The sequence below is a fragment of the Lissotriton helveticus genome, chromosome 3_1 (genome assembly GCF_964261635.1).
Source record: "Lissotriton helveticus chromosome 3_1, aLisHel1.1, whole genome shotgun sequence".
NCBI classification, from domain to species: Eukaryota; Metazoa; Chordata; class Amphibia; order Caudata; family Salamandridae; genus Lissotriton; species Lissotriton helveticus.
Window position 1 is genome coordinate 1,866,472,696 of NC_136061.1, and position 24,239 is coordinate 1,866,496,934.

General features: G+C 49.8%; 1 protein-coding gene across 2 annotated transcripts in view; it reads left to right on the forward strand.

The window, feature by feature from the left end:
- LRRC56 (leucine rich repeat containing 56) overlaps window positions 1–24,239 on the forward strand; it is a 650,173-nt gene that overhangs the window by 431,708 nt on the left and 194,226 nt on the right. For both annotated transcript variants that reach the window (XM_078682840.1, XM_078682841.1), the window contains one exon: window positions 12,524–12,739. In XM_078682840.1, coding sequence (XP_078538966.1) covers window positions 12,524–12,739 — 216 coding nt within the window. The remainder of the gene's footprint in view (window positions 1–12,523; window positions 12,740–24,239) is intronic.

Consider the following 24,239-nt stretch of genomic DNA (forward strand, 5'->3'; position numbering starts at 1 on the left):
TCCTGGACGTGGCGGGCAAGCGCTCGGACAAGCCGCGCACAGACATGCTGATAGGGGGAGTGAAGGTCCACATTGCAATTGACTCGGGGTCCCCGTACTCCATTGTGCAACGATCAGTATGGGAGGAAGACTTCGCGCCCATCCTGGGTCCCCGGCTAGAGCCTCCGGACATTTGTCCCATTTCATACACCGAAAACGCGATTCCCATGGTTGGTTTCCGCACCTTGAAATTTGAATTTAGAGGCAGATCTGCGTACTGCAAGCTGTATGTGGCAGAGCGAGGACCCTCTGTGCTAGGCTGGAGAGACCAGGGCGACCTCGGTATCAAGCTAGATCCGGGTGGCAAAGAACAGATCCTGCTGACAGATGACAGCCTATGGCCACAACACGAACAATTAAAGCAGAGCTTCCCCAATTTGTTTGATGGCTCGGTGGGGAAGTTAGACAAATTTGTGCACAAAATACTCCTCAAGGAGGGCGCCCGACCGGTGTCACACAAAGTCAGGAACATCCCCATTGCAGTCAGAGACGCTGTCCAGCAAGAACTCCAGAGATTGGAAGAACAAGGGATCATAGAACCGATTGACAGCTCGGAATGGTTGGCCCCCTTGGTCGTGGCCAGGAAACCAAATGGCAAGGTACGTTTATGTGTGGACCTCCGCAAGCTCAACAAATGCTTAATAGTGGAGAAGTTTCCCCTACCGCGGATTGAGGAAATGCTGGCAAGAACAAGAGGGGTGTCATGGTTTTCCACCATAGACCTCACATCAGCGTATCATCAGATCGACTTACACCCCTCCAGCAGGAAACTAACCTCTTTTATCGCACCATTTGGGTGTTATCAATTCCGCCGCATGCCGTTTGGGCTGGCCTCAGCGGCTGCGGTGTTCCAGAAGTTAATGCATCGCTTGTTTAAGGACCTCCCAGGCGTCCAGTACTTTCAGGATGACATCCTGATCATGGGTTCGAGCAAGGAAGATCACGACGAGAAGTTGACGAAGGTGCTGACAGTGCTTCAAGATAATGGTCTCACAGCTGAGTGGAGCAAGTGCAGGCTGGGCATGTCGTCCGTCACATATCTAGGACACGAAATTGGGAACCGAGGTATATCCCCCAAAAGGCAAAACGTGAAAGCCATTTGCGAGGCCAGTGCCCCAGTCAACAAGGAACAAGTGCGGTCATTCCTCGGGATGGCGGAGTACTATAGTAAATTCGTCAGACATTTCGCCACCAAGACTCACAAACTCCGCCAGCTCATCAGAGACAAATCGCAGTTCAACTGGGATGAAGAGGCACAGAGCGAATTCGAGGTGTTGAAGAGTGACATTAGTAGTGCAATACCCCTGCACGGATTTGACCCTACAGGCAACACCATATTGACAACGGATGCCAGTGAAAGAGGGCTGGGAGCAGTGCTGGCACAGGAAAGGGCGGATGGCACCGTAGAGACGCTCAGTTTTGCATCCCGTGCGCTGTCTCCCACGAAGCAAAAATATAGCGTCATTGAAAAAGAAATGCTGGCTGTTACGTGGGCCATGTGCAAGTTTCGACAATTTGTCTGGGGCACCCGCTTCAAACTACAAACTGACCACAAGCCATTGGTCAAGGTGCTAACCTCAAGCAGCCATGACACTGCCACTCCGCGCATCGCTAAGATGACGCTCAAGCTATTAGACTATACCTATGATGTGGAGTACCTCCCGGGGACAAGGAATAAAGTTGCGGACTATTTGAGCCGAGCCTCCGCCATGGAAGACGCACCTGCAGTCCCTCCTGAAACAGACGAGATGGTAGCCGTGATGGAGGATGCGGAGAAGACCATCAGCAGGCAAGAATGGGCCTTGGCCTACGATGAGGATAGAGAGATGGGGGAGGTCAAACAATACCTGATCTCTGGATGGCCGGAAAAAAGGCACCTCAACGCAGAGCTGAGGAAATACTATGAGATACGGGAGGAGATATCGTTGAGTGACTCGGGCATTTTCGTGTACCGGGGAGACAAGGTGATGCCCCCAGTGACGCTTATCCCCCTGCTACTGAATCAACTCCACGAGGGTCACCTCGGCATTGTGAAAACGAAGCTGAGAGCGAAACAAATGTACTGGTGGCCGGGAATGGACAGCCAGATAGAAAGGCAAGTGAGGGAATGTGCCCAGTGCCAAGGAGCTGATAAAGTATTGCGACCACTGAGGCCGGCGTTGGGGGAATTTGAGCGACCCCAGAACCCCTGGGAAGATATAGCAGTAGACATTTTGGGGCCCGTACTCGACAACAGAGGCATAGCCAAATATCTATGCGTGGTCATAGACAAATACTCTAAATGGCCTGAGATAGAAGTACAAGAAAATATGGACACAGACACAGTGCTGAGATTCCTCACCTCATTGTTCCTAAGGGAAGGAATACCGAGGACAATATTAAGTGACAATGGTCCGCAGTTCACCTCTGATAAATGGAACAGGTACATGGAGAGGAACGGGATACGGTCCAAACACACTGCAGTGTATCATCCCGCTTGCAATGGACAAGTAGAACGGTTCAACCGTGTACTGATGGGATCCATACAGGCGGCTATAATGCAAGGGAAAGATTGGGAAATGGAAGTGCAAAACATGCTGTGGGCGTACAGGATCACCCCGACAGCCCTAGGGTACAGCCCTTTCCAGATCCTGAGGGGCAGACTCCCCTTCACGAGAGACAATGTAGTATGGAGAGAGAAGACTGTGACGAGCAAATGGTCGCCGACGGTGGTACAGCACAACCTGGAGAAAGCCCGTAAGGTGTACGCCGCACATTACAACAGAAGACACAACACCAAAGACACGAACCTGGAAAGAGGGGAATGGGTTAGGGTCAAACTAGCAACCCTCCAAAGAAAAGGCGAAAGCAAGTACAGCAAACCTCTGCAGGTCCAAGAAGTGTACGGGAGAGCAGCTTTACTCAGCGATGGGAGAGTATGGTCCCAAGACCGCATGGCAAAGGTCAACAGGATCATGCAATGGCCGGCAGGCAAAGAGGAAGAGAAGGAGGATCGGTGGCTAACCAACGGCGAGGAAGAGATGGAGAAAGGTGACGAGAGGCAGAATGAGAGATCTGCCTCAGAGGACAATGAAGTGACAATAGGAGCGCAGGCAGAGGAAGAGACAGTGGAGAGTGCTGCCCCGGCTGGGGAAGAGGAGAAAAGCACTCCGAGGGACGTGAGGAATCTTCCCTGTGAAGGTAACAAGGAAGAGCTCACCCCGGTAAGAAGAACCCGTACTGGGAGGACAGTCACCTTGCCCTCTCGGTTCAGAGACTATGAAATGAGTGACTATTAACTAGGAACATTGTTTTGTGTTATTGTAAAAGAAGGAGATATGTAGTGTTCCGCTCTAGTCTCCGACGCAATGCGTGATGACGCGCCGCGCCGAGACAAGAGCGGAACACTGGCGCATGCGCAGGAGGTGCAGGCAGAGCGCGCGAAGGAGATATAGCGGAGCAGTCACCGGAGCTGGAGAGAGTTAGACGCTCTGTGTATAGCCTAACTGCTTAGAAGGTTAATAAATTAGCGTTCAAGATGGCGGCCGCTGCCTAGCCGGTCGACTGTCGAGGTAGTGGCAGTGGTGTCGGGTTCAAACTATGGTACGTGACTATGCAATTTGAGAGCCGAGCAGAGCAGACCAAGCCACCTTGTATCTGAGGCGCACATGAAGGGCGTAAGGGGACAGACTCTGCTCTATGTGCCATGACAGAATCCGAGATGAGAGCCGAAAACCCAAGACAAGTGCTCCGCTGTGCTCTCGTTGTATGATCCCACCTTGAAGGTAAAAGCACAGGCCAGCACTTTGCGGTCCTCTTAGCGCCTATTACCTGTCACCGGGCGTTCCTGAACTCCCGAGCTTCCAAACTTCCGAACTGCTCCTGGAAAACATTGTACCGCGGTACATCTGACCGCACATCTGACCGTCTGATAGCCGGATTCTGCTCCCGATGTGCGGATGCCTGTCACCAGGACGTTGGGCGCTGGGGGGGGGCCCGAACTGTTTCCGAAGTTCGGATTGCACCATAGCGCGTCTAACCCTCTAACCTTCTGATTGTCTGCTCTCCCCAGCTCAGTATCCCACATCAGCCACCGAGCAACCGAGTTACCGGGAAGAAACCATTTCCTGTCCACCACTCATCATTGTATCTACATTCTGCATTTTGCCTTACCTCTTTTGCTCTCTTGCTCCACGCTCCACGCACCCTCCTCCGATGTCCATAGAAGTGAGACAGGCGCATCGTCAGAGACAGAGGCAGAGGTTTTGGAAAGTCTGCATCTCTGCAGTAGTGGCTCGGACGCTACACAAGCTTATCCGGAAATCTCTACAGACGCTCCTTACTCTGCCAGCGGTACTGACTGCTACACAAACTAGTTACAGACCCAGGGGGTGCACTCTGAAGGTGGAGATGCCTCCAAAAGTGCTTTCAGCGGCTGCGGCAAGGGCAGCTGCGGCGGCAGCAGCCCGCAAGGCCCGTGTGGAGGGGGCAGCAGAGGTGGCAGAGATGGCAGCAGGGGGATTGATATTTGGGACCCCCCCAGCCCGATCACCGGGCCCGATGAAGCTGCTTTCATCTAATCAGGATCAAGATCCTCCGAAACCACTGCCTCCAAGGAGAGGGAAGGGCGCTGCCCCCCCAAGGACTGCATGGCAGGACCCTCACAAGTGGAACTCCTGCAGAGGGCAGGGGCACCCACAGAGACTTTTAAAAACCCGGATCCGGATCAGGATACCGGTGCAGATGGTGCAGACGGCAAGGAGGATACCCCCCTGGGCGATGAGGCAACCCAAGCTGCCTTGAAGGTGGTTACAGTCCAAGATGTTGTTGCTCCATCCACCACTCCCTCCACCACCACCACCACCACCATCAACCCCCCTCACCCGCACCAGTTCTCTACTTCAGGGAGCCCAGTAACTCCAGTACCTCTAGTACTCCCAACAATGTTGGGGTCTGGGTCTGGGTCTGGTTCCAGGATGGTCATAAATGAGGAATCTGAAATGCCCACACAGCTGGGTACTGTGCCTGCCCTAAGAGGGGGCCTGATATGCACAGATTGGACAGTTTGGAGGATGGTAAGGACTCAGTGAGGGACAGTGGCAGGCTCTCTCCAAGTCCTGCACACATCGGACCAGCTCATTGGGCAATCCCAGCCCCAAGGTTCAGACGAGCCTGATAAATCCGATACGCCCCTGCATGACATCCTCTACCACATGGTGCCAGACCCGGTAATAAGCTTACCATCTAAGAAGTCATCTAAGCCAGGCTATCAAAGAAATGAACAAATGAAGATGAAGGAGTGGGGGGAATCAGAGCAAGAGGAGCAGGAGGGGTAGAAAATAGAAAAGGAGCCTAGTGACTGTTTCTATTTACTATCTGAAGGAGCAGAGGGTCTGATGCTAGAACAAACACATCGCTAAGGGGGAGCAGTGCAGACTCAAATGGAGAAGACTCAGAAGACGGAAATGAAGCCGAAACCCCGCAAACAGCATTTAAATTCGTACTGAAAGGGGCACAGAACAGGGGAAGTCGGTTTAAGGGAAGAAGGGAGCCATCCCAAGATAACAGCTCCACTACCCCCATGTCAAAATCTAAAGAGGTAACGCCAGTAGCGGAAAGCGGACTCTCAACACTAGACGTAATACATCAGGCCATCCTCGCCCACAGAGAAGAGACTAGACAAGATAGTCAGAAGACCTAAGCAGGGATGAGGAAAATGCAAGGCGTTGTAAGCAAGCTGTCAAAAGCTTTTTCAAATCTGGGTGACAGAGTTTCGAACTTGGAGGAGAGGATTGTTGGAACTGAGGCAGATGCATCAAAGGCTATGTCCATGGCAGAGGAACATTCTGCACAGATCAGGGACATTCAATGGAAACTTGAAGAATCAGAAAACAGGCAGAGATGCAACAATCTCCGTGTATTGGGAATACAGGAGGGTCTTGAAGGGTCCGACCCCAGACGATATGTAATCGACCTCTTCAAAGGGGCCTTTCCCGAACTGACAGAATAGAACTGGGCAGCCGAAACTCAAAGGGCACACCGTATTCCGCTGAAACGGTGGACATCAGCTAAAGTCGGGGAGAGACCCAGGGCCCTACTCGTCTTCATTGGTAACTTCCTTTTGCGCCAGGCAATATACGAAAAGGCAAGGCCAGATGCCAAAAGATCTGTTGGGCGGGGTCTCTTTCTTTTTCCGCCCTGACTTTTGTCACGTGACAGTGGAGAGACGCTGGCAGCTAAGACAGCTCATCAAACCATTTCAGGATGAAAAAGTACAGGTGTTCTTGATTAACCCAGCACAACTAAAAGTAATCAATAATGGTTCTGTTTTATATTTTGGGTCAGAGGTAAAGGCCAAAGAATATCTGCATATACTAGGCAATTAGGAGGCTGTCCTGCTATAAGTCTTGTCAAAAGTAGCGAGCAAGTTATAGAGCTGTCGACTATACTGTATAACTAGTACAGAAGGCTATATAAATCCAACAAACATTAGAGGAAGATAGGGGGCAACAAGGGGCACGTGAGGATGGGAAATGGGAAATGAGGTCTAGGTCAGTAATGCCAGTAATACGGGTAGCTAGGTACTGGGTTGTCGAGGATAGCGAATGGAGGTCGCTAATCTGAAGAATCTGAGTAGTGCTTCACTCCCCCCCCTCCCCGCTTGAGGCAAGACCGGCGAATCTCTATTATCTATATATGATAAGCAAGGGTCACTGTGAATATGTTTCTAAGTTAGCCACTGTCCACTCTTGCAGTATACATAACATGCTCAGACCTCTGTCTGAGCGCCCCAGTGGGGTGGAAGGGTGTGCTAGGGTTGGGAGGGTGATTCGGCGAGGGATCGAGGAAGGGAGAAGAGGTCAATAAAGGGGAGAGAAAAGTTGAAAAAGATTCACTATACCTGTTATAAAGTTTTGGTTAGAGGGATTCATGGAGAATGTCTGAGGTGTTGGAAATGAGTGAAAAGGTATCTAAGCCTAAACTGCAAACTCGTAATGGGGAGACTTAGTATCTGCTCTGTTAATGTTGGGGGTCTGATTGATTGGGGTAAAAGACAGAGGATGGGTCAATTCATTAGATCCAACCAAATCGACGTTCTCTGTCTTCAAGAGACCCATCCACCATGGGCCAAGAAACATATGTTGAATATAAGAGGATATGAGATGTTGGCTTGCTCCTCTCAAACTTCTAATATTAGAGGAGTTGCTATACCGGCTAAATTGGTTTTGGGGGGGATTAGACGACACCTGACAGATGTTCATGGTCGCTGGGTAGTGGTCAAATTGGAGTTGGGCTTTACATTATGCACCATATATGGATCGAACCAGGATGATCCTGAAGTTTTTGATGGTCTTGAGTTTGAATTGCTGAATTGGCCCACCCTTTTTGTAGTCTGTGGGAACTTCAATATCTCTGCGGAGTTTATAGAATCAGGGATAAATAGCGCATATTATGGACGTGAGCCCAGGGTATTTCGTGCTGTAACCTCATTAATCAAAACTCATGGGCTTCTGGATGTTTGGGGCGAGAAGGAGCCTAACAACCCCTGATATACATATTTTTCTTATCCTTCTAAAAAGTTCTCTAAACTCGATTATTTCTTTGTTTCTGTCATGGAGGCAAATAGGGTAAAAATTAAGAAGGTACCAAAAGTAATTTCTGATCACAACCCATTGATCCTTCAATATCATATCGATACCCTGATTAGACCGCCATTAAGGTGGACTTTTGAAAGAAAGCTACTAGCCGACAGTAAATTTGTTGACCACCTAAAGTACTGGGCCCAGAATTTCTTTGATACCAATCGCTATAGCACATCTCGTAACATGGTGTGGGACTCATATAAAGCGGCTCTAAGAGGGGAGGTAATTAGCTTTGCTGCTAGGCTTAGAAAGGAAATCAAGGTCCATAATGAGAATCTCTTGACTCAACTAGCTGATGCAAAAGAACTACTGGTTAGAGCTATAGTCAGAGGGTAGGAGGTCATAGAAACTCAGCAGAAAGTTATGGTTATTAAAGCCGAGATAAATCAGTTGCTAGCTCAAAGAGCGACCTATCAATACCAAACTGATAGGGGTTCACTATACGAAACAGGGGAGTAGGCGGGCAAATTGTTGGCTCTCAGAATTAAACAGAAGAGTGGTCATAATGTCATCAAAAATATTCGGGAGGGAACCCAGAACTACTCCGAAGCAGAAGAGATCCGAGAAATCTTTAAAAACTACTATCAGGTACTGTATAAAGAGGAGGCCAGGTCAGATTTCTTTAATACAACATGGGAAGATTTGGGGCCAAAACTGACCGAACAGGATAGATTTGGGTTGGAGGAAGAGATATCAAGCGAGGATGTAATCGAGGCGATAAGCGACCTAACAACAGGGAAAGCCGTAGGACCTGACGGCATCCCGCTGGAAGTATATAAGTCTCTACAAGATATTATAGTACCCCTACTAGTGGATTTATTTAATGGAATAATTTATACTATGGATACCTCTAACTCATGGAAGGAAACAAACATTGTGGTCTTTCATAAAAAGGGTAAACCTAAGGATGAACCTGGAGCGTATCGACCAATAGCCCTCATAAATTCTGATACAAAGATCTACGCCAAGGTTCTGGCTAAAAGATTGGGAGGGATCATCGCGGGTCTGGTGTCCCCTTGGCAGCATGGGTTTATCCCGGGTCGGGGAACAACGGACCACGTTAGACGGGTAATCACTTTATTCGATGTGCATGCTGCTCAGGGGGATCAGCTGGCGTTGATCCTCCTCGACGCCGAGAAGGCATTCGATCGCGTCACCTGGCGGTTTTTATGGGGGACATGGGTGCGAAGGGGTTTTGGTCCTAAAATAATCAGGGCCATCAAAGCTATGTGTCGCGAACCCAGGGCCAGGATCCAGATGATGGGTGGTATCTCGGAAGAGATTTTAATATCCTGGTGGACTCGTCAGGGGTGCCCATGCTCCCCAATACTTTTTGCCTTTTATATAGACCCCATGATTCGTAGAATCTTAGGCTGTGAGGCAATTAATCCAGTTGTTCGTAGGGGCTACCAGACGAAAATGTTGGCATATGCCGATGATTTAGCTATAATAACTCCAAATCCTGAAACAGCAATAACAGCTCTTACGGACATGGCTAGGGACTTTGGTAAATACTCTGGCTACCGCCTGATTGAAAATAAGACTCAAATAGTCTGCACGAGTAATATGGTAAGACAGGATGGGAGGTGGGTCGACTCAGCAATTTATCTCGGGATCAGGATAACCCCGGTAGTCAATTCAATTATTGAAGAGAATTTCACTCCATTGGTTGCCTCCATTACACAGGAGTTAAAAAGAATAGATACTATTCATCTATCTTTAATTGGGCGAGTAAATGTATTGAAGATGACTATGCTACCAAAAATTCTATACCTTTTTCACTCAATTCCGCTTCTTGTTGGTGAGGGGTGGATAAAAAGCATAGAAGCAGTATTCTCAAATTTTTTATAGTCCTACGGTAAAATTAGAAGGTCCCTAAGATACTCCCGCAAGAGAGGGGTGGCCTGACAGCCCCTAGTATCAGATTTTACCAGTGGGCATGCTTTTTGAGCCAGATGGATATATTATTCAATACCTCTCCTAATCCCAATCAACCTCTAGATCCGTCATCTATCTTTGAACTATTAGTAGGTAGCGCTGCTCGGGGGATGCTGCTACGTCGAACAGAAAGAGGAAATTGTAATAGAACTGGATATAAAATTATGGATGGAATTTGGAAAAAATGGAAAGCTGCCCAGAAGGCATTTGTAATTCCTAAAATAAACTATTATACGCCATTGTGGAAATCTAATGTCTTTCCTCAATTCAGTAGTGATAGGATGGGGTCTATATGGGAAAAACGATGAATTAGAACAATGGGGGATATCTTTGATATTGGCACGGGGAAATTACTTACTTTAATTGATATCCAAATTAAATTCGGTATTCCTTCTGGTCACGTATTTAAGTTCCTCCAGATTCAACAAATAATATATGGGAGGAGACCACGAATACATCCAGGCGGCAAAATTAAAATAATCGAGTATCTGTTAGAAGACGTAGCTGGGATTAAAATAATTTATAAAGCCCTAATAGACTCGATACAAGATAATATGGATAAAGTCGAACCATGGATGACGAAATTAGGTGATCCAGATTTCGACTTAGATAAGGCTTTACAACTAGCAAATAAAGTATTTCGCTCTACCAATTTAAGGGCACCACAATATAAAGTCCTTTTTAATTTGTATTATACCCCTGCCAAGCTTTTTCAATGGAGCAAAAGGGAGAACGATAAATGTTCAAGATGTCAGGAGGGACCGGCCGGCCTAATCCATATGTTCTCGCAATGTGAAAAGATGAGGGGAATCTGTGTAGAGATTGAGACGATTTCTGGGGCTGCTAGGTATTCATGTTAACCTATCCCCTATACGTATGATATCTGGTTTTGGCAATAATCTTAATCTTGAATGTGATAAGGATGCCTAGCAGTCCTTCGGATCCTGGTGGCAGCAGGATGGAAAGATAATACTGCACCTACTTTTCAGATGTGGCTAGCTAGGCTGCTAGGCATTCATAACACTGAAGCTGCTCTTTATAAAAGAAGAGGAAGAAAGATGAAGGAAGGGGCCTTTTTGTTTTAGCTCCCTTTGCTATGTGGAGAGAAACCCCCTGAATGGCTATTAATGTGTTGGTGCATATATATAAATTTATCCTCCAAAGTCTATTTTATTTTTTATCCTCGCACTAAGTAACTAGGAAATGTATCTTTTATGATCTCTCGAAATCTAATTAATCTCACTCTTGATATTCTGTAGCCGAAATGTTTCTTTATAAATTAATGTATTTAATGTAATGTACCAGGTATAAGAATCAATAAAAATGTTTTTTAAAAAGGAGTGAGAGTACCTGAACAGAGATGGCAAGCAGGATTACATCCATGTGTCTGATTCCCCTATTTGCGTTGTGTAGTATTATGTTATGCACTGCGATTAAAGTACTTTCTTTTAAATCAAAGGATAAGCACTGGTCTAGACAGTATGTTGTTGTGTTGTTTGACGGTTTAGTTCTGAGCTCTTGTCCCCCACACCATTAGAGCTTTTGACTGCTTGCCCTTGCTTCCTTGACAGTCAAGTGTGGAAAGGGTGTACTTAGCCCAGCTTGCAGAGCCATAGTAGGATAAGGCCCTAGGACACTAGTTGCAAACAACCACAACTACCAGGGCCCATGTGTTTCTCTCTCGTCTGTGTCTCCATCATCCCCTAAAGGGGTCTGACAGCAATATTGTGTTAAACAAAACAAACTTTTTTAAGCCTCACTCTAAGGCAGGGGTCTTCCAACTGAGGCGCGGGCCCCCTTAGGGGGGCCTCACGTGCTCCCAAGTAGGGCACCAAGCTGTCGCAAAAAAACCCCCACATAATGTTGATAGCAGTGCTTTGTTTTCCGCAGGAAAAATGAGCGGCAGTAAGCTGCTCTGTAATGGGCCATCACGAACATCTTTTGGCATTTTTATCTTGGCTGAGAAAAGGTGTCAAAAGGGAAGGGACTCCAAATATTCTTCAAAACTCCCACCCCCATTTCTAGTAATCACACTGTGGATATGTTCACACGTTAGTAAGGCCTGTCTGACCAGAATAGTATGTTTAGCTATCATGTATTTGATTGCATTTTTAAAACGTTAACAGATCTTAACTGCAATGTTTAAATACGTCTAGACATATTTAAACATTTCCAGTATAATAGAATAATTGTGAACATTTTTGAGGGGGGAGGGGGCCAGTGATTCTTTTCTTCTTCTCGGGGAGGGTTGAGGGGGGAGTTTGAAGACCACTGCTCTAAGGCCTATTGCACATTTGTGCTAAGTATATTCAGATGCAGGGAACATGTTAATATATGTCAAGTTATGTTTCATTTATTAATATCATCATACACATATGCATATGCATACATGTTAACACCACTGCACTCTTGGTAATCAGTAAATGCTATGGAAAAGACAGCACTTTATAAGAGAATTACATAAATACATGCCAGAGCCCCATTTGCACCCCGGAACAATTTTGCATGTGATGTCAGAAGTTTTCATTTTAAGTAGGTTTTGTAGAAATCCTCCCTGGATATTGTAGAAATCCTCCCTGGATACTTAGTAAGCCATAGGAAAACTTGAATGAGTGCAGCATGTTTCAGAAAACGAGATTAGTGTTGTAGAATATGATATTGTGGTGTATGATGCCCTATACAAGAGCATAACAGTGCCCCAAAATGCTTTTTGGGTGGATACACTTTTTTGGGAGACGAATTGATGAACTGATCTGTTGATCCAAAAAAGGATTGTTGATGCAGCATCCCATAATTTGTTGTGCGACAAACACCTCTAAAGATATTTCTAGGGTTGTACTTGAAAAGAAACTTGGTGGATTACCTGTTCATTTGTACAGTATTTCTTGTCCAGTATTATAGTTTTTTGTGAATTTCTTTCCTAGATTCAAGACCAGGAAGTGCAGGAGGAAGGCCATTTTCCAGCCGAAGACCCAACACTGCCCAGCCCATATTAACTTCTAGACCATGGACTGCTGAAAGGTCTTTATCATTTAGTAGACCTGGCAGTGCCCGCCTTCTATCTGGTAGAAGCTTAAGTCCAGAATCTACAAGCTCTAATGATATGTTGGAAGAGGACGAGGCCAGCGATTTGACACATGGTAATGACTCAGTTGGTAAAATATTTTATTATAGGGCGTACCCCTCATGTCACTTCATCGAGGATACACTTAATTGAGGTCATGAAATCTACTTATTCAATTAATTATTATTATTTATTTAATCATTTATTTATTTATTTTAGGTGGAAAATCCAGGTCTTTAATTGTTTCTTTTTAAAAAAAAAAACTTTCTTTTCAGTTCTGGAAAACACATTTCAATGTCTACAACCCAGGGGCTGGCAGATGTAAGCATAACCACGTCAAGCAACACAGCCCTTCAGCCGACAACCCTGAGGTCCGGCGGCGTAGCAAAATAAGATGAGCGCAGAACTAGCAATCCACATAAGGATACCATAACAACCTGGTTTTTGTTTTTTTAAACTAAAACAAGGAAAGCAGAGTCAGGAAACAGTCGCAAGCACTACTTCTCTCAGTGAATCACACACATATCAAATACAATTACATGTTCACAGTACAGGTCCTCCCATATGGCCATCTCGGGACATGGCCAATTCAACTGTAGGAGAATCACATAGCTCCCCTCGATAAACATTCCAGTGCCCCCATTTTTTGTCCCACAGTTTGGGGCATCCACGAATCTTGTACACTGTCTTTTCAGCGATCATGCAGCGATCCATTTCAGCCACCCAGCTCACCACCAATATTTTGTCCGGCGAGCCCCTTTTCATCGCTATCAAGCGCTTTATCAACAAGAAGCCTAATGCCGCCCATTGCAGCTCAGGGTCAGTCAGTTCATTGGCCCCCCAGATGTTAAGGACACATTCCTTGGGTGTCAGCAAGAGTGGTTTCCCTAGGGAGCTAATCATTTTTCGGATCGCTCCATCCCAAAACTGTTGCACCACCGGGCACTCCCACAAAACGTGGTAGAAGGTACCAGGGAGGCCACATCCACGCAGACACAGGGTGTCAGGGCGTCTGCCAATCCTTGCCAAGGTGAGGGCAGACATATATGCTCTGTGTAACACCTTCAATTGGACCAGCCTAAATTTATGGCAGATAGCCGATTCTCTTGGGGACATTAAGGCCGAGCGCCAATCTTCCTTGTCTAAAGGGCCCAAGTCTGCTTCCCATTTTGAACGCAGAGATTGAAAGGGGTCAGGGAGATTATTGCATAATTTACGGTAAGTGAGGGAAATGTCCTTCTCTGGGAGAGGTTCCGATAGCAGTCTGTCTTCAAGGGGAGAAGTCATAGGGAGGTTCGCAAGATCCGTGACCGCCGCAAGAATAGCATGTTTGATTTGCAGATACCGGAAAAATTCAGTGGGCGCTAGGGCATATTTAGTCTGAAGGTCGGTAAAAGTCAACAATTCACCCTTATGAACAAGGTCTCCAAGCTCCGAGATCCCGAGCATGTCCCATCTATCGAAACCCCGACTGAAGCAGAGGGAGCCCAGGCCTGGCGCAGACCACAAAGGTGTCGCTCTAGTGTATCTGTTCACCCATCCCAAGCATTTAGTAGCCTTGTGCCAAATAGCCACTGTGTGTGCCATTGGTCCGACATACCTATTTCTAGAGGGCTTGCTATAATGAGCCCCTAGGTAGCCCTCACGACCAGTTTGAGACTTGTCCAGGAGGAAGGCCGGATTCAAGGGCGAACCATGTATCCAGTGGTTCACAGCAACCAGCTGCGAGTCCCAGTAATAGAGGTGAAGGTTAGGGAGGGCGATAAACCCCATCATAACAGCCCTGTAACAGTTTGCAGAAGGCAATCCTAGCGGCCCCTCCATCCCATAGCAAAAGTCGGAGTTCGCTCTCAATCGTGCGAAAATAGGAGTCTGGGACCAGGAAGGGGCAGTTCTGCAGGACGTAGAGGAAGCGCGGGAGGGCCAACATTTTAAACAGCGCTGCTCTACCTGGAAGCGAGAGTGGGAGGGAGCGCCAGTGAGTAACATCAGTGCGAAGCCTTCGCAGGGGAGCCAACAGGTTACGATCATAGAACACCCTGGGATCTGGGGTGACAAAGATGCCAAGATATGTGAAGCCCTCCTTGGCTTCTGTGAAGGCAAATCCTCTTGGCAGTCTAGGCGGGGGGCCATGTAACACAAAAAGCACAGATTTAGTCCAGTTTATGGAATATCCTGAATATTTGCCAAAGTTGGTAAGCACATGAAACAAGATGTTAATAGAGGATCGAGGGGATGATACGTATATCAATATGTCATCCGCATAGAGGGAGATTTTATCCGTGACGTCTTCAGTCCACTGTAGGCCTCTGATAGAGGCGTCAGTGCGGATCCAATGGGCCAGGGGTTCCAGGGTGAGGGCAAACAACAGTGGGGAAAGGGGGCAGCCCTGTCTGGTGCCCCGACGAAGCGGAAATCTCCTGGACGTGTGCGTATTCACACGTACTTGGCCCCAAAGGTCCGTATAGAGAAGTCGTACCCAGCTAATGAATTGGGGCCCAAAGCCAAAGCGGCGGAGGACTTCGAAGAGATTCAATTATAGATAACGTTGTTACTGGAGTTATATTGAGAAATATTAATTTCAGATATTTAAATTTCACTTCAGTTTACATACATTTTTATTCATTAGGTCTAGGTCCTGGTTTAGAGTCTGGCGTACAGGTCACTCCGTTACAGACGTAATGGATATCCCGTCCACTATAATACAAGTGCCATAGGATATAATGCACTTGTGACATGGCGTATGGGATAGCCTCATGTTTGTGACATAGAAACCCATCCGCAAAACTCTAAATTAGGCACTCAGTTAGAGTAATGGTCAATGCAAAAGAAATACATACATCAAAATAAATGAAACATATTTAATCTTAAATAAGGTTGATTTCTACACCCTACAGATGCTTTCAAAATAGATTTAAATAAAGTAAAAAATAGGGTAATTATAAGGAGTCAGTTAAGAAAATTTATCAACAATAAATAAAATAAAAAACGTAAATAAATGATTATTAATAGGTGTACAGTGATAAAACATTTTAAATTATGTCAGTTAAATACATTATAGGTTTTATGTAGTGAAGTTGGGTAGTTTTACAAAGCTTTTAAAACTATGTGAACAAAATAATGGTTGTCAGTGTAGTGCCACTGATGTAGTTGTAGCGAAGCTTCTTCTTTTAACTGTTTGGATGCGTCGGACGGCCCCTGGCCGTCTGACGTCACGGTGGGCATGTGCGTCTGACGGCCGGGAGCCATCCAATCTGCGTACGCGTAAAATTGTGCCGCATCAAGGGGGAATTCCATTCTGTGATAAACCACTAGTGACATAAAATATCCACATTTCTCCTTGATGGGAATTGCTTTTGAATGCCAATAAGTACTTAGAGACAGTGGTGTTGTGTTACCTGATAGGGATCTCTAAAGGTGGCAGAAGCAATAAATGCATTCCATGTTTCCCCACCCCATTTTACTGGCTGCATCTATTTAGAAATAGCAGTACGGCTGTCCTCCATTTTGAGATGTATTTATCTGATTGTAGTGGAGCCTAGTAATTTGGGCTTTGAATAGACCCAAGTGCAGGTAATTACTGTACTCCAATCAAGCAGATACATGAATTGTATATTTAAACTCTGAATAATAAGTAGTATGTTTCAGTGTTGTCCAATACCAAGTTTTAGAATTAGGCTCTGTCAGCATTCCACTGAACTCAGCTTACTGTGTATTTTTCGATGTGAGACAGCAGTTCTGAATCTGGTATTTGAAACAATTAGCTACAGTAGGACCGAATATGCTAATAAACATGTAGAACTTACTGCCTTCCTACCAGTCTGTATAAATAATCTTTCTATTTAAGTATGTTATGTGGTGGTTTATTCTCAACAAAGCCTTTGCATACTTAGAAATGACCAGAGCAAGTTGCTCACTGAAGGATGTTACTTGTAACAACAAGCATACTCAGTCCTGAATTTAGTAGTAAAGAGTGAATCAAGATGAATACTGCAATCTGGTTTATACATCCCTGTAATACTTACAAGTAGTATTTGTTGGAAGCTAGCTCTGTATATACTATACCAAAGTAAGGTATAGTGTGCACAAAGTCCAGGGAATCCCAGAGGTACAGCAGAGGCTAAATTAGATAATCTCTAACAGCTCTCTCTGTGGTAGTGTGGGTGAGCAGTTAGGCTTATCAGGAGGGTGTGTTAAGTATTTATTGTATTCACCCAATCAAGGACTGATTGCACAGACTCAGAGACAGAATCCAGACTAATTGGGCAAGTATAGAAATGCTGTACTTATGTTTTATTTCTAGAACCAAGCAGGACTTGGTACAGGCAGGTAAAATGTACTTTCAATTATAAAAGTTTACAAGGTAATGCAATTGGAAATGGATTTGCAATTGTTACAAGTTTGTATTTGCTTTAAAAACAGTTTAAGAGGGGCGTGGCCAAGATGGCGGGCTGAAAGGACGTGCCGTCCGTGAGCTCCCGCGAACCAGGGCCCTCGACCTGCTGCAAATACGCTGATCTCCCCCCAACTGCACGGGGATCGGCGTCGGAAGCGTGGGGCACACTGTGGCTCGGCTCGCTGCATCGAGTGTCCCGTGAGATATGACGACGGGGCTCCGGTGGTGACCCGAGGGGAGAGCCGATCTGGAGCGGAGGCGGCCGGAGTCGCGAGCGGCGTAGCTGCGGAGAGGCAGTCGCGGAAGCACAAGATCCGACTGGAGACGACAGGCGGACCTACCCGACCCCCACTAAGACCCGGGGGCACTCGACGCACCTGAGGCCTGAGCTCTACAGGCGGACCTGCGGTGGTGCGGCCGGCTCGCGGCCCGGCGACCGACACAGAGGAGGAAGGTGAGCGACCGGCCGCCTCGGAGTGTCCCTGCGCCGTGGGGGCTGAAGGGAGGCGGCAGCCGGACTCTGCCGGACACTGATCGACCCTGGGCCGGAATCTGCGGCGGCAGAGGGCTTGGGAGCGGCAACGGCGGGTCGGCGTAGGGTCGCTACGCGAGCCCGGGGATATCACCGGAAATAGGCCTCGGCCTGTAAGGCCTCCCCGCTGCCGGTGGACGCTCGGCACGGGGGTTGGAAGCGCCCCTGAGGCTCTCCGGAGTTGAGGAACCGGGCACGACTGCCGCAGGAGGTGGGCCTCCATCGCCACCTCGGATCGGGGCTCTTGATACCTGCCGGGGACCCGCGAGCGGAGGCGTGGGCCGGTTGAGGCCCCGGCTGCGGTGTTTGAAGGCCAGCGCCCCACGAGGTGCATCGCCGCCGTACAGAAGGCGCCCCCTACCCTGACGCGGAGTACACTGGCATAGCCCGGGGGCTGCCTGACGGCCGGTCGGCGCACTGACGACCGGCCCCCCCATGGGACTTGGTTTGCCCTACTCCCGCCACCATTGGGATCTTCGACCATCACCATTTTGAACTGCGCCAGAAGTCCCACGGGGAGTCTCACTGCCGAACAGAAGACGCCCCCTGACCCGGTGCGGAGAGCATTGGCACCGCCGGGGACTGCCCGACGACCGGTCGGCGCGCTGGTGACTGACCCGCCCATGGGACTTGCTTTGCCCTACTCCCTCCAACATTTGGCTCTTTGGACGTCGCCATTTTGAACTCGACAGAGGTGGTCCACGATTGCTTTCCCTGGGCCGGCGCACAGGGTGCCCTGAGAATTTGGAGACAGGTGTATGACTGGGCGGTGCTACACGTCGGAGTGACCTTGGGGGCAGGCTCCGAGACGAGCTTTGCTTACAGACGCGGAGATAAACTACGCGACTCCTCCCGGGCGCTGTGCCGTTTGGGGCTCCTCCACGCGCCCTTGATGGCTGGGAACAGAGGGGGAAAGAAAGGAGACCGAACTCTGCCAGAAATGCTGGGCAGGGGTGCCCCCAGACCGGATAGGTCTCAGCCGGCTCCGAGCCCCTCGCACACTTCCAGAGGAGCAGAAGGAGGGGAGCCTCCAGTCACTAGATCCTTCCTGGAATCGCTGTTCAGTTCCCTTCGGGACGATTTCCAAACACTGAAGCAGGAGGTGGCCGGAGAGGTCCGAGAGGTGCGGAGGGAGGTTGACTCCCTGGACGAACGAGTAGCCTCAGTGGAGGAGGCCGGACACTCCAGAGACGAGGAGATCGTGCAACTGCAACAGGAAGTGCTGCGGCTCAAGGACCAACAGCTTGACCTCCAGGCCCACGCAGAGGACCTTGAGAACAGGTCCAGGCGCAATAACATCCGGATCCGAGGCGTCCCATCGAAGGAGGAAGGGGACGACATCGCCTCATACCTGAGAGACTTGTTCAGAGAGATACTGGGTGAACCGGGAGACTTCCCTGTCCGAATAGACAGAGCACACAGAGTGGGCCTCCCGCGCCGAGCCTCGGCGCCGCCTCCCGACATTTTGGCTTTCCTACCGGACTATCCCTTGAAAGAGCGGATTCTCCAAGAAGCACGACGGCAGCAGTCCCTGTGTTTTCGAGGCCACCCGGTGGCCCTTTTCCAGGACTTGTCGGCCATCACCCTGCAAAAACGCAAAGCGTTCAAAACAGCTCCAGACTTCCTGCGAGAACACGACACGCAGTACTCCTGGGGTCACCCCTTCCGACTCATCTTCCGTTGGAATGGGACCTTGTACCAACTCCGGTCCCTCCAAGACACTTGCAGTGTGCTGGGGATCACCGCAACGGAAGAAGACACACCTACGCCCCGCCGTCGGCGAAGCACTAGAGATGGTTGGCAGACGCTCCAGGAGCGACGATCCCCACCTGCGCCTGTAAGACCTGATTCGCCCACCATCCGGGCGGCTATGGACAGCGCAGTGCATGCGGTGGCCAGAGACACGGCGGATGGCGATGTGGCCTTAACGGCCTGAGCACACTCCGGGGGGAGATCATCATGGCCTCTTCAGTCCTGCAGGTTCGAGGGTTCCGGGGTTGGGGGCGGCAGGGGGGGAGTGTTGTGGCTGGACGTCCACTTAACTAACTTTCCACGGACTTGTCCATTGGGACCAGACTGGGACAATGGTGCCTGTTGCACAGTTGATTGAAGAGGGAGTGAGGGTGGATGGGGTAACCTTGGGGTGGATGGAGTGAGTGGAGGGGTTGGGAGGGGTGGTTGGGGCAGGGAGTGGGTAGTTGGAGAGCTGCTGATGTTGGTTACTTGCTTGGGAGGTTGGTTGGGTTGGGGGACCGTTTTAGGGGAGGGGGGGGGGGAGACGGGAACCGTACTGTATTGTTGTTGCATTTGCTTTGCCCACACACCACTTTTTCACATTATTGGCATTGGCGCCGCCCTTCCCGTGCCGTGACCTGCTGACTAGGCTGTGCCCTTACGCTCATCGCTGATAGCCCTTAAGATTGTTACCCTTAATGTAAAGGGGCTAAACAACCCTGTCAAACGGAGGGCAGTGCTGTCCCTACTTGAAAGCACGCAAGCGGATATCTGTCTCTTGCAGGAGACACACCTCCTGGCCAGAGACTGCCACAGGCTGCGATCGCCGAAATTTCCGACACAGTTCTTCTCCTCCAGCGCTACCAAAACGGCGGGGGTCGCAATCTTGGTGTCTAGAAGGCTAAAGGGGGAGTTCTTGTATAAAGTGGCGGAGCAGAAGGGGAGGCTCCTTGCTTATAGGGTCAAGACGGGTGGTCTGGTGTTCACTATTGGCTCGATATATAGTCCCAACGACCACCAGGAGCGGTTCCTTCACTCGGCCTTGGGGGACATCGCGGCCACCCCGGATAGGCACATCATTATTGGTGGAGATCTGAATATGGTCTTCGACTCGTCTTTGGATAGGTCGGTGCAGCGCCGCCCGCAAGCGGGGGAGATCTCGCAGTCGAGCATATCCCACATGGGAGACCTTGACCTGCATGATCTGTGGCGTCGCCTCCACCCTACCGCCCGAGCCTACTCCTACTATTCACACGCGCACAAGACTTACGCGAGACTAGATCATCTTCTGGTAACGGGACCGGTCTATGACCTAGCCACGGCCTCAGACATAGGAGTTCTCTCACTGTCGGATCACGCCCCGGTCAAGGGCACTTTCCGGCTGCCGCCAATGTCTCTCTCGCTAGGAGTGTGGTGCCTCAGGGACACCCTTTTACATAAGCAGTCAGTAGTGAAACATATGCGGGACGCAATTCGCGAATACCGGCGGCATAATGACAATGACGACACCACTCGGGCGACGCAGTGGGCCGCCTTGAAGGCGGTGCTCCGTGGCGAGTTTATCGCGGTCTCCTCTGCGGAGAATAGGGAACGACAGCACAAAAGGGACGAACTTACCTGTAAAGTGCAGGAGCTGGAACAGGTGCATCAGAGAACTGGGGCCCCCAGAGTATGGAGGCAACTCAAGGCTGCCCGAAAACTCCTGTCTGCCCTTGACATGGATAGGGCGGAATAAGCGGCGCTGCGCTTGAAACACGCGTACTACACCGGCGGCGATAGATGTGGCCGGCTCCTGGTGAATCAGCTTCGGTTAACGCACCAAAAACACCGGGTGAAGGAACTATCGGTTCCCGATGGGATGACAGCCACAGAGGACAGTCAGATAGCGGACGGTTTTCGCCAATACTACGCCGACTTATACAAAGGTACGCCCCCTTCAGCGCAGGCCGAGGCTGACTACTTGGACTCGGTCGACCTCCCCTCCCTTGCCCCGGATCAGGCAGAGCACTTGGAACGGGACATTCGGATCGAGGAGGTGATCACAGCTATCTCCCGACTCAAACACGGGAAAGCCCGGGTCCCGACGGGTACACCCCCCTTTTCTATAAAACGTTCTGCCCTGAATTAGCGCCGCTCCTGGCGCGCCTTTTTAACTCGTTCTCTGAACCGGGGGCTATTCCCCCGGATTTACTCCAAGCCACGGTGTCGGTTATCCCCAAACCGGGAAAGGACCGGACTCAATGCAGCTCCTACCGGCCGATCTCCCTTTTAAATGTAGCTATACACTGGAATCCTAGCGGCGCACCTAGCACTTCACCTGCCGGGGCTGGTGGACCCGGATCAGGCGGGGTTCATCCCCGGGAGACAAACGGTGGACAACACCAAGAGGGTGGTCCATATCCTGGAGAAGGCCTCCCGTGTCCCTGGAGAGCGGATGCTTCTTTCGATTGACGCGGAGAAGGCTTTCGACCGGGTACACTGGCCCTACCTAGAGAGAGTTCTGGCAAAAATAGGCATAGGGGAGAAATTTCGCACGCTGGTATTCAACTGCTATAGGTTTCCGTCCGCGGTGGTGCGGGTGAATGGTTGTAGCTCCCAAAAATTTGCGATAGAGCGGGGCACCAGACAAGGGTGCCCGTTGTCACCGCTGCTCTTCGCTCTCTATATGGAGCCATTTGCCCAACGGATTTGCCGGAATCCGGACGCGACTGGCGTTCGGATGGGGAGGTATATTCACACCGTCAGCCTCTACGCGGACGGCGTGATATTGACACTTGAAGACCCGAGAAGGGCGCTCCCTGCTTGTGTCGCCGAATTGGAGAACTTCGCTGCAGTGGCGGGTTTCAAGATGAATATGGGGAAATCGGCGGCCCTTGACATCTCGCTGACCACCGCCACGAGAGCCGAATTGCAGGGCCTCTTCCCCATGCGCTGGTCCAAAGACCTGGTGCCCTACCTGGGCATTCTGTTGGCACCCTCTTTGTCTGCCATGGTGACAGCCAACTATGCGGCTGTAAGCAGGAAAATTAAGGAGGAATTGACCCGCTGTAACAAGGGAACACTGTCTTTGCTGGGCAGAATAGCTGCGGTGAAAATGACCCTCTTGCCGCAAGTACTGTATCTATTTCGAGCCCTACCACTTCAGCCCCCGAAGGGGTGGATCCGGCAGGCTCAAGCGGATATTGCGCGCTTCGTCTGGCAGGGCCGCAAGCCCAGGCTCAAAAGAGCCTTATCCACATTGGCCCCTGAATCCGGGGGACTTGGCATACCGGATCTTCACAAATACTTTCAGGCGGCGCAGCTATGATACCTGGTGGAATGGAGCAGATGGGAATCTGATAAACACTGGCTGTTCCAGGACCAGGCAGTGGCAGGCAGGACCCTGCAAGAGGTGCCCTTCCTACGCAGAGCTCACCGGTCCCCCAACCTCTATGCGTCCTTCATTACGCGGGTCCCGCTGCGAGTCTGGGACGCCACGAATGCTAAGCTTGAGCTCACTACCTTCCCGTTGCCGTTTACGCCGTTGGTCGAGAACCCGGACTTTCATCCTGGGATGGAATCCGGGGCCTTCGCGCAGTGGCGGACGGCTAGATGCAGTGCGCTGTTTCACATGTACGGCCCAGACGGTGTCATCTCGTTTCCGGATCTTAGGCGTGAGTACCACCTGCCTGAGACCGAACGGATGCGATATATGCAAGTGCGCCACTGGGCGCTCCAGCGGCAGGTACGTGACTTGGCAGACCGGAAGCTCACGCCTTACGAGACATGGCTCACGACGCGCACCTTGGACTCCAAACTTATTTCGGATCTTTATAAGCTTCTACAGCCCCCCCCTTTCCACATTTACAATCCCGGACGGGAACGCTGGGAACGGGAACTGGGCAGAGCTTTGAGTCACTCAGAATGGGACCAGATTTCCTACCGGGCACGCCACTCCGCGTACCATACCGGGCTCACCGAAACGTTCACTAAGATATCCACCTGCTGGTACTACACGCCGGAGAGATTACACGAAATGAACCATAACATTGTGAACACCTGTTGGCGGGAGTGTGGACAGGCAGGCACGCTTACGCATATCCTGTGGGATTGTCCCCTATTGAGTCCCTATTGGAAGGAGGTCTTGGATGGGATTGATCAGTGCTTTGACATAGAACTGCCTCGCTTCCCCGCTTATGTCCTGCTGGGTTTGCCCAACGGGCTAATGTACCCTTTGAGATCTCGCAGGGGCAGGCAGATAGCGATTGCCCTGGGCTCGGCGGTCCACAACATACTCATCCACTGGCGCACCACCACGCTCCCCACCACTACCGGCTGGTTGCACAGGTTGTGGCATGTTCTGGGGATGGAGAAGCTGTCCCTTATGGTGGCGGGGGAGGTGGATAAGTTTGACGAATTATGGCTGCCGTTCCACACCTTACTAAAGTCGGAATTCAAAGAAATTACCTGTCCCCGATATCTCCGGCTGCTACGACTTATATCCCCGGTGTCCCCATCTAACTAATATGGCTGATGGGATTGGCGGGCGGGAGGGTCGGGCACATCGTAGGTGTGATGCGGGAGGGCGTCTTTGGCGCAGTACGGGAGGAGGGAGGGAGGGGAACCGGGGGGTGGGATGGGCGGGGGGGAGTTGGGGAATGGGGTTGATGGTTCTTGAAGTTGTCGTCACCGCATACGCACCCAGCACCATGCTCTGATGGACATCATGATTGCAGAGCCTTACACGCTGGTTGCGCTCCTGTATTGGAAGCCTCGCACTACCATTTCGAGACGACTGTATTCATTTGTTTGTATTGTTTTTCAATGATGCAATAAACTACTTTAAACCTAAAAACAGTTTAAATTACAGAAAGATTAATTTTGATTATTTTTGTGTTACTTTTTGATTACACCGACTACTTGGGGTGATATGCC